Genomic DNA, 10,958 nt, shown 5'->3' with positions numbered 1-10,958 from the left:
GGCCAGCTTGAGTATGTGGAGTATGGCTCTGGCAGGCCTTACCCTTCTTACCCTTACATTCCCAAGCTGACCACCAAGGTCTATTCCCTTATTTGGTTACTTCCTTCTCCTGAGAGTGACTACCAAGTAAGGTCCGGCTATCAATGTATTGATGTCCAGAAATCAAAAGCCCCCTTGGCTCACCTAATTAACACACCCAATTAAAATGAACACCTCATCCTAACACGGGATGTCCCCCCTTTACCTTTATAAAGTGTCATTTTTCCACATGCCACGTCTGTCTCCTCTCTATCCTGAGTCAGTCCTTTGTCCCTCCAGGACAAATACCCCTGCTCCATTTCCCTTGTTCCCTTCCCCTTCTCCTTGTCCTCTATCTCTTGTCTTTGTCTCTCTTCCCTATCCTCTGTCCCTCTGGGGCAAATAAATCTCCTCTGTGTTGAGAACTTGGTCTTGGGGATCCTAAGCCCACACCGATACTTTTCCTTTCAATGGCCAAATACAACTTGGGGAGGAAAGGATTTATTTCTTCTTACAGTGCAGTCCATGGTTGAAGGAAATCAGGACAGGAACTTGAAGCAGAAACCATGGAGAAATGCTGCTTACCCACTTGCTCCCAGGTACACATCAACTACCTTTCATATACAGCCCAGGCCTAAGAATAACACTACCTTCCCACAGTGGGCTGAGCACTCCTATGTCAATTAGAAATCGAGAAAATGTAATCATACCCTGATATTAGCATAGTCCAAAACATAAAAAGAATCAGGTGTCCCCTCTCCTGATCAGCGGGAGTCCCTTGTCCTCTCTGTGAGGTAAAATCTATTAGATTCATCACAGAATCACCCTGCTTTCTGAATGTATCTAGTGCATACGACTGGGGAGTTTGCTTCCTTAAATCTTTCTCCCAAATTACTTTGGTTGCCAAAGGAGACTGCCACATTTTCTAGTTCAGTCACCACTGGTTTTAATGAATCCTTACAGGCAAGCAATATGCACAGGTGAATTCAGGTTGAGCGTGACTAATGAATGTTTACTACGGTCATTCATTCATCTGATTCATGCTACAAAGCAATGCTTGTTGGACTAATTACTGTTAAGTATGTCAGCAATTATGCCTTGTCTTTTGCTGCCGTTTATTGATTAATTTAGAGATAGGGTCTTAATATGTAACCTTGGCTGGCCCTGAACTGGTGGAGATTCTCTTGTTTCTGACTCTGGAGTATGTGAACTAAAGGCAACCACGGTCAGCCGTTTTTATTTTATATTGATGGGTTTGATTCTTTTTTTCCTTTAAAAAAAAACATATATACGGGCGACTACCTTGAGCCATTTGTACTTTATTGTTCTGTTGGAGGTTTTTTATTTTTATTTATTTAGGGAGGCGAGTATCGCGTCCAGCCTTTTAAGAAGGTTTGACCCAGGCTGGCTCCGAACACGGGATTCTCCTGTTCTGTTCTCCTGTTCTTTATTCTTCAGCGTTTGCCTACCAGCAGCCATCATAACGGCCCGCCTGTTTTTGTTTTGTTCGTTGACAGAAAATAGAGTAAGTTGGAGGTCATGGAAACAAATTTTGTCCCTGAAAAACAGGCAGCCAGGTTAGTTTCGCTTCAGGCCTCAGCTCCTCCATCAGGGACCCGCTAGGAGCCTGCCCTTCAGGTCGCTCAGCGCATGCGCCATTTCCCTGGCACGTCAGCGTCGGGACCCACGCCCGCGTTCTCTCGCCTGAATGTTTAGGACCGGTGGGGGTTTCGTCATCCTGCCCAGAGAACCGGAAGTTCCCTTAAGAGGCGGCCTCCCGGCGCTAGGGCGGTGCCTGCGCTTCCGGAGATGCTGAGGACTTTAGGGCGGAGACCGCACTTGTTGGAGCGGGGCGTTCGCCTTTTCCGTTAGCTCGGCCCCCCGCTGAAGGGCTAACTCCGGTTTCCAGTGGAAGCCCATCCCCGCTCGCAGAGGCGCTGTGGCGCGCCCTGTACCCGGGCGGCTCTAAGGTTGAATTCCCTTCTCCCCTCTAGCTGAGGTCCCTTGGGCGGGCCGAACGGCGCGCCGCCATTACTCTTCTCTAGGCCTCAGGGCGGTCCCTCGGGGGTGGATTTGTTCAGTCTTTGTTTAGTATTCAACCCCACCCACCGGAATCGCTCTGGGCGGACCGGTTCCTCTCGCTCTCCCCTGCTCCAGGATCGTTACGTGGCTGCGTAAAAACCGGAGACTCCCCCCCACCCCCCTCCCGCCCCCCCCACCCCGGCCAGGGCCTCCCTATGAAGCTTGACCATTAGGTATAACCTAGTGCTAGAAGGTTCGATTTTCCCCTTCGCTGTTGAGAGAGATTTAAAGACTTAAACGCATGGGTTACTGCTAGTTTGTACCCTAAGCCTCTGGAAATTTTCATTGTGAAACGTTCCTGTCGGTTTTCTTTGCGCTTAGGCTATTTTAGTACAGATGTATGTACTCCCTTCCCATATTTCCATATTTACAAGCGTCTGAGTGCTTTCAGGAAACATTGTGTAGGGCCTACTCTTACTGTCAAAGCTTTTTTTTTTTTTTTTTTTTTTTTTTTTTTTGGAGACAGGGTTTCTCTGTGGCTTTGGAGGCTGTCTTGGAACTATCTCTTATAGACCAGGCTGGTCTCGAACTCACAGAGATCCACCTGCCTCTGCCTCCCGTGTGCGGGGATTAAAAGCCTGCACCACCATTGCCTGGCGCAGGCTTTTATATGTCCATGAACATTATATATACATATATGTGTTTACATACATATATACACGTATGTTAACAGTAAAATGTATAAACATATTAGCATATGTTCTAGGACTGAACTACACCTGCCAAGAAATGTGTCTGATCTGAATTGGAATGTGTTAAAAATGTAAAGCACAACAGATTTTTTTGAGAATTAACACAATTAAAATACCCTTTTGCATCAGATTTTGAAAGGACAGTATTGGGGTGTGGCTTGGGTGTAGCTCAGTGGTACAGCCCATATTTTAGTGTGCACAAGACCCTGTGTTTGATCCCCAGCACCACATTTCTCTAAAGGAAAAAATATTTCAGATATACTGGGTCAAGTAAAATTATAATTAATTTCATCAGTTTTTAACGTGACTGTTACACATTGTTTTTAAAAAATGTGGCTTGAAATATTTTTGTGGGACAGCATTGCTCTAAGAAAGGCCTTAAAAAACAATGCCCTGTGGCCAAATACAAGACTGCCCATTTTCTGCTTTGAAATAGGGTCCCTTGTAGTCCTTACTGGCCTCTCTGTGACTCATCAGACCGGCTTTATGAAGTGCTAGGGGGCAAACTCGGGCCCCTTGTGTGCTTGCTAAGCACTTTACAAACAGCCTCATCTTCAGCTTCACTCCCCCCCACCCCCATGCATGCCTGGAAGCCAGAGATCAACTTAGATGTCTTTCGAAATTACTGTCCCTCCCACTTTGAGACAGGGTCTGTCACTGAACCTGAAACTCACCAATTCAGCTAGACTGCTGGGGATTCCAGATCCAGGTACTGGTTGCACAACAAGCAGTTTACCAGCTGAGCCATCTTCCCCAGTCCCAGCCTGCATATTTTATTATGTTTCAATGTATGTAGATGTCTGGGTATGTGCACATAAGTACCAGTGCCACTAGAGGCCAGAGGTATCAGAGCTTTCCAAAGCTGAGCTTACAAGCAGTTGTAAGCCACCCAGTGTAGGTGATGGAAACTGAACTCGTGTCCTCTGCAAGAGCAGTACACACTCAACTGCTTAGAAATTGCTCCAGCTCCATTCAGTATTTGCTATCTTTTGTTCTTGCTACAAAGGTAGCAGAGTTGAAAAGTCCCTCCACCAGAATTCTGAAGTATTTCCTATCTGTCCTTTTACAGAGAGTGTTTGCTGTCCTGTCCTGGAACACCACTGGTATGGTAGATATTAAATCTTTTTAAATGGTTTTTAAGAAAAAGTCTCATTATAAACTCATACTGTCTGGCATTGACAACCCTCCTGTCTTAGCCTCCTGAGTGTGTGCCAGTATACTTGGAAAGATTATTTAAAAATTACATTTGTTTATTGTGTGTGAATGAGCATTGCCACATTGTCTATGTAGAAGTGGGATAACTTGTCAGTTCTCTTCCTCTGTTATGTTCTAGAGATTGAACTCACATGGTTAGGATTGCAATAAGAAGTTTTACTCACTGAGCCCCTGGCAATGTTTTTTTTTTAACTTTCTATTGTAAATTCACATAATTTTCAGTCACTTTATAAAGACTAAGCACTTCGTTAAAACTGTCTCAATTAAACTGGGTGGTGGTGGTCCACGCCTTTAATCCCAGCACTAGGGAGGCAAAGACAGGTGGTTCTCTGTGAGGACAGCCTGGTCTACAGAGCTAGTTCTAGGACAGCCAGGGCTGCTACACAGAGAAACGCTGTCTCGAAAAACAAAACAAAACAAAACCAAACCCAAAACACCAACAAACGAAGCTATCTCTTTTCATTTGAATACTATTCCAAGGTGGCAGAGTCACCCCATTTTGAAGATGAGGAAGTAGAGGCACAGGATGATCAGTAAACTTAGCCAACTTGTTAATACCCTCCCTCAATTCCAGGAACTATACTTTTTTTTGGTCTTTTTGAGACAGGGTTTCTCTGTAGCTTTGGAGCCTATCCTGGAACTCATTCTGTAGTCCAGGCTCACCTCACAGAGATTCATCTGCCTCTTCCTACTGAGTGCTGGGATCAAAGGTGTGCACCACCACTCGGCTCAGAATAGTAGGTTTTGTTATGGCATTTTTATTTGTAGAAGTCATTATATTTTATTCTAATTATCTCCCTCATCCACTGCCATCTCCGTGTTCTCTTCCCCCTCTGACAGATTCCCTTCCTTGCCCCAGATAACACCCCTTTTGCTTTCATGTCACATGTATTCCATTACCCTCTCTTCACCCTCTCTCTTTTCATTATATCCCCTCTCTAGTTTTATGATAGAAGATTTTTAAATGATTTTCTTAAAGAATTGAGGTGGACTTTGTCTTCCAGGACTTAGATACAGTGAGTGGGTAAAAGGAAGTTGCTGCATAGTGACAAGAAGCTCACAAATTGAAAGGAGAGAAAGCATCCTGGAAACTTTGCCACTTGTTTAACAGAAGAACATATCTCGGGAGCTGTTTGGTAGGTGTGTTCAAGGGAAATGTGGGAAATGTAGACAAAAATGTTTTTAAATATGGTAAACATGAAAACACTGTAGTTATTTGATGTTTTTCACTGATTTTCTGTTGTTAGATGAAATTCATATCCCAGGCTTATTGTGAAGACTGAGGTAACCTGAGCGTGAATAGCACCATAGACTTACTCAGTAAATGTCCATTGCCTTCCACTGTTCAGAGGTAAGTATTAGAGACTATCAGGAATCATATACAACACAACATTTACTATATTACAATGCAAAGGATGCTAATTTGAATTGTACACAGCAGTGTTTTTAATAGTTTCTTATGTAATGGGACTTACTTAACATAATGTGAAGTTAGAGAGGTCAGTGTATTCAGTGAAGGAGCAGGACTGCAGCTCTGTTTGAAACTAATGATAACCTGTTGGTGGGGTAGGTTGGAAAGGTGAATTCCTGTGTGTGGTTTAAATCCGAATTGGCTGGAGAACTGGACAAATGCTCAAGTCCTACCCTCCGAGACTCCAGTTCATTCTATCTGGGGTGAGGCCCTGGGGTTGTTTGCTTTAGATTTTATTTGATTTCCTTGGATGATTCTAATATACAGTCAGGGTTAAGAAGCATCCATGGTGATAGCATGAGGCCAGGTTTAGGGAACTGCTGTAGCAAAGGCACAACTGCGTAATGGAACCATGCCTGTCTGTGGTTTAGAGTAGTCAAGGCAGAGGCCAGGCTGAGGTGCTATTCATCCCATGGACAGAGCCTAGTCTCTATCCTGTGAGTAGAAGGGAATGTCTGAAGGACTTTAAGCAGAAGAAAACACACACACACACACACACACACACACACACACACACACACACACACACACACACACACACACGAGAGTTAATGAAGCAAACTCTGCAAGGAAAACAATCTATAACTCCAGTCTGATATTTTCTTGTGGCCCCCACAGGTATCAGTCATATATGTGATGCAAAGACATACATGCAGATAGGCAAAACACCCATACATGTAGAATTCCACACAAAGAATTTTCTTCAAACTTAAAAAAGACCCTGCAATAGGGGATTTTTAAAAATACATTTATATGGCATATAAGTTTGCATAAAGGAAATACTGGTATCCTTTTTTCACAACTTTTGTGTAAATCTAAAAGTATTTCCAAATAAAGAATAAGTGGGTCATCTGGATTTGACCCTGTTTTTCCAGCACCTCAGTGTCAGCACATTGTACTCTGTTGACTTTCAGGGTTCAGCAGCCCTGCTTCCCAACCTGTAATATCTGTTTCTTTACATTGGTTCAGATATCAGTATCCCCATTTTTGTTGTTTCCTTTTTATATTCAGAAAAGTATCACTGCAAAGATTATAAAGGCATTAAGTATCTCGGTCTCATAACTGAATATGAGGAAAAAATAGCCCAGTATTTGCTTAGCATTGTCTTATGGATGCTTACATGAGCATGATTTTATTCCCAACATGATCATCAAATTCCACCCAAGATGAACTGATTTTTTTTAGACAAGGTCTCATGTATTCCAGGCTAGCCTCAAATTTTCTATGTACCTAAAGATTGTGTTAAACTCATGTTCTTTTTGTCTCTATCCCCAGGTGCTAGAATTGCAGGCATACATTACCATGCTAGGTTCCTGAATAATTTTAATCTAGAAAGGCACTTATTTGTACAGTTGGAGGTGGAAAAGTTGATAATCCTAGCTGATAATCCTAGCAAGGCTTTGAATGTTCTGCTGAAACTTTGCAGAGCCATTTTTTTCCTTCAGCTATTGAAAATAAAAGTATTGAAAGTTGACTATTTCACATTGTTGTATTATCTAATCTGCCACACCACCACACACTTTTATATCACATTACTCCTTCAGAAAATATCAAATGTACTGGCAGGAGCTGCAATTAATAAAGGCAAACTTTAAAAGATTGAACCGTCTTTTTTTTTTTCTTTGCAGCTGTGAAGATGGCTGAAAGAAAACATATCATTGCCAGGGCTTCCCTGATTGAGCAGCTGGTGTCTAAAAGGTATTTTGAGGATATTGCCAAAGAGCTTACTGAGCTTGAAATGATTTATGTGTCTAAGGAGCATCTCCAGGAGACAGATATAGTCAGAGCTGTATACAGAGTCCTCAAAAACTGTCCCTCGGTGACTTTGAAAAGGAAGGCCAAGTGTCTACTGGCAAAGTGGAGAGCTTTCTATAAGAGTACACATTACAAAACAAAGGAAAGCCTTAAATCACTCCATTATAATGTTAATAAAGAAGGTACAGCTAGTTCTCAGGATGTGAGCCAGGAGGAGGAGTTCGTTTCGAGCCAGGATGAAATATCAGGTCTTTGCAAGTCTCTCTCTAGGCTTGTACCCCAGGATGCTGCAAAGTCTGCTGCTGCTGCTGCTGCTGCTGCTGCTGCTGCTGCTGCTGCTGCTGCTGCTGTTCCTGCTGTTCCTGCTGCTGCAGCAGCAATTGGGTCTGAAAGTAGCATCACTGAAATGGAAATTAACGAAGAATATTTGGGGGGTGGTGACTCTGAATCCACTAGCAAGAGCTCAGGTGTGTTACAAGAATCCCTAGTGTCTGTTAGATCTAAAGGCATAGAGCTTCTTTACTCGGCATTAGCTAGTTCTTCTACAGATTACACAAAAACTCATTTGTGGCAGAACCTTGCAAGAGAAATTGAAGAGCACATTTTTACCCTTCATTCAAGCAACATCAAAAAATACAAAATTTGTATTCGAAGCAAAGTTGCCAATTTGAACAACCCCAAGAATTCTCATTTACAACAAAAGTTGCTCTCTGGAACCATGTCTGCAAGAGAATTTGCTGAAATGACTGTCCTGGACATGGCAAATGAGGAACTGAAGCAGTTGAGAGCTTCCTACACAGAATCCAGTATTCAGGAACATCACCTTCCCCAAACAGTTGAAGGCACACAGACAAATAAAATAAAGTGCAGGCGCTGTGAGAAATATAACTGCAAGATCACTGTAATTGCAAGAGGAACACTTTTCCTTCCAAGTTGGGTGCAGAATTCAAATCCGGATGAACAAATGACCTATGTCATTTGTAATGAATGTGGGGAGCAGTGGTACCATAGCAACTGGGTGTGCTTGTAATTTGTAAATAATCCCTTCAGGGGTGTGTGTTTTATGTGTATAACATAACCCTTTTGTGTTCATTTTTTATAGAATCTTACTGCTATTTTGTCTTTGGGATTTTGGCTTGTGAAAGATCTTACTATGCAAGCACAGTTAGCCTCAGTCTCCTCAGAGCTGGAATTACAGATATACACTACCACACCTGGCTTGGTATACTGTTCTTACTACAGTCCTGGGAATAAGGAAAGAGAGTTGTTTGCCAAAGTGCAGGCCACCATTGTTAAAAAGTTGTTTGGGAAAAGTACAAGACTATCACGTTGTACTTGTGGCCATTCAGAGTAGCACAGTAGCTCTACACAGCCTGAGATCATGTTAGAGAGGCAGACTCTCTGGACTGATACTCTTTGAATCCTGATCTGCAACTTGGTAGAATCCCCAGGTCATCCTCTGATAAAGTTGCAGGCCTGTGGGTTTCAGAATGACTATACATTAGAGTTTTCTTGGGCGCATTGAAGTATACTGGTGCTGAGGGCCAAGCCTAGAATAATTCAGTCTGAACCTATGGCGTGGGACCCAGGCATCAACATTGCTCTGGTTATTTCTTAGTTTGCTTTAAGTTGTTGTTAGAGTTGAGAAATACCTGTAAATAGTCTCATTTGAGCCTTTCTATAGTTCTGAAGAAATGAATGATATTCTGGAGACTTACAGATGAGGAAAGAGGCCCAGAGATCTTCAGTGACTTAACCAGGTTACATAACTGTAGGTAGTCTGCCTCACACTGATCCCAAATTATATACCTTCCTTCTGAAGCAAGTGTGATGGCACATGTCTGTAATCCAGATGCTAGGGAGGATGAAGCAGGAAGGTTTATGTGAGTTCAGGGCCAATTTAGATTGTAAAGTCCCTGTCTCAAAAAAATAGTACAAGTACATTGTGGTGCTTCAAATACATAATCCTAGCATTGGAGATGCTGAGGCAGACTCCCATGGATGAAGCCAGCCTGGGTTTTGTAGAGAAAGAATGTCAAAACAAAAAGATGCACAGTCTGAATATGACTTCCTATTGACTATGCAAAAAGTGCACTCCTGGAAATGGGTGCTAAGAAAATAGTGTTTGGGGCCTCTTAAGTTTACATGACTAGAGTTTTATCCTTTTGTCCTTGATTTTCTCATTTTTACAAGTCTCTCTCTCCTTTTTTTTTTTTTTTTGATTTTTCGAGACAGGGTTTCTCTGTGTGTATCTCTGGCTATCCTGGCACTCGCTCTGGAGACCAGGCTGGCCTCGAATTTACAGAGATCCACCTGCCTCTGCCTCCTGAGTGCTGGGATTAAAGGCGTGCACCACCCCACCAACGCCCGGCACAAGTCTCTCTTAACCTATTAAAAGTTGCACTGTGAGTTAGAATTTGGATTAGAGCCTGCTTTCTTAGTTAAATGAGCTGTACATATTTCCCTTTGTGTGAGCTTGTCTTTATCTTCTTTATTATACATAGTTTATTGATGTCAGGAATCTTCATGTCTTCAAAGGCATGTGTGTTCACTCCCTCAGCCTTTGAATTTATCAACATTCATTTACTAACTAACTGAAGTGGAAATCACTTCTCTAAGGCCTTTGTTTACTGATTTATATGCTTAAACACAACAAGCCTCTTGTTTAATATTACTAATTTTTTTCCTTAAAAATGATATAATGTTATTTGGGGTTTTGATTCTTTAACATGTAAATCAATTTTATGCATAATCCACACAGAAGGTTACCATGTGGTTAGATATGCATTTTTTCTTTTGTTGTTTGACAGAGTATCTATTTTTATAAACCTGACTCCACTCTGTAGCCTAAGCTAGGCTCGAACTCCTTCTGGCCTCAACCTCTGGAGTGCTGTAATTTGGGGTATAAGACACCATTCATTGATTTTATCATATTAAAGAATTTATTTCTTAGTTCCATGTAAACTCACATGTTTTCATCAATTATAGTGCCCTAAATCCCCAGTATTCCTTCAGTGGAATCTATAGGCTTTTCTTTATGTATATTTTACCTCTTTATGACAGTTCCCCCAGTGGGTGCATAAAACTAGCAGATATTTCTATTTCCTGTGTTTTGAGGCTGTCAAGTCTGAATTATATTTTGTTTTATTTTCTTCATTTTGCATTCCAGTGGTGTTCATTATAATGTAATGTGTTAGTCCTTTAAACAGAAACTTACAAAGTCATCAACAACTCAAAAGTTTCACAAAGTGTGGTTTCATGTGACTTGGAATGATCTTAAAACCTAGATGGTGGTTGTGCAAGAGTGCACACAGCACATGAAAACCATGTTTAATTTGTTCAAGTCAGTGTTGGTATTTGGGTTTTCTATGTATCTGCATATAAGTACTAATATTGAGATTTTGTAATCTACATTTACCAAAAATAAAAGTACTTGAACTGGAAAAATCTCTCATTCTCCAAGATTTTTTTTTAAATATGTGCGGTCTTTCTCATTTCCCATAAGCTTTGTCAGTTAGTTTTGCAACTAGGGAAATGGTGATGTGTGTTTTATTCTTTTGGTCAGTGAGACAGTTACATTTTCTGAGTACAGATAATTCTTTCACATTGTAGCTCATCTCAGAGATAGAAAGAAAGGGAGGGAGGAGTGAGTTTGTTTGTTTGTTTGTTTGTTTGTTATAGGGTTTCTTTGTGTAGCCTTTGCTGTCCTGGAACTAGCTTTGTAG

General features: G+C 41.7%; 1 protein-coding gene across 3 annotated transcripts; it reads left to right on the top strand.

The window, feature by feature from the left end:
- The first annotated feature begins 1,820 nt into the window (after nucleotides 1–1,820).
- Tceanc (transcription elongation factor A N-terminal and central domain containing) lies at nucleotides 1,821–10,682 on the top strand. Of its 3 annotated transcripts, none has more exons than XM_027432779.2 (5): nucleotides 1,821–1,988; nucleotides 3,862–3,895; nucleotides 5,012–5,143; nucleotides 5,255–5,358; nucleotides 7,107–10,682. In XM_027432779.2, the coding sequence occupies exon 5, from the start codon at nucleotides 7,115–7,117 to the stop codon at nucleotides 8,261–8,263; it is 1,149 nt and encodes a 382-aa protein (XP_027288580.1). In that variant the 5' UTR covers nucleotides 1,821–1,988; nucleotides 3,862–3,895; nucleotides 5,012–5,143; nucleotides 5,255–5,358; nucleotides 7,107–7,114; the 3' UTR covers nucleotides 8,264–10,682. The 3 variants fall into 3 exon arrangements, with proteins under 3 accessions (XP_027288580.1, XP_027288581.1, XP_035306085.1); XM_027432780.2 differs by having other exon boundaries at nucleotides 5,012–5,147; XM_035450194.1 differs by having other exon boundaries at nucleotides 3,862–3,900; nucleotides 5,012–5,147.
- The last annotated feature ends 276 nt before the right edge of the window (nucleotides 10,683–10,958 follow it).

Source organism: Cricetulus griseus, chromosome X (genome assembly GCF_003668045.3).
Source record: "Cricetulus griseus strain 17A/GY chromosome X, alternate assembly CriGri-PICRH-1.0, whole genome shotgun sequence".
Classification (NCBI taxonomy): Eukaryota; Metazoa; Chordata; class Mammalia; order Rodentia; family Cricetidae; genus Cricetulus; species Cricetulus griseus.
Note: the sequence above shows the minus strand (reverse complement) of the source record. Positions and strands in the feature narration are given on the sequence as shown.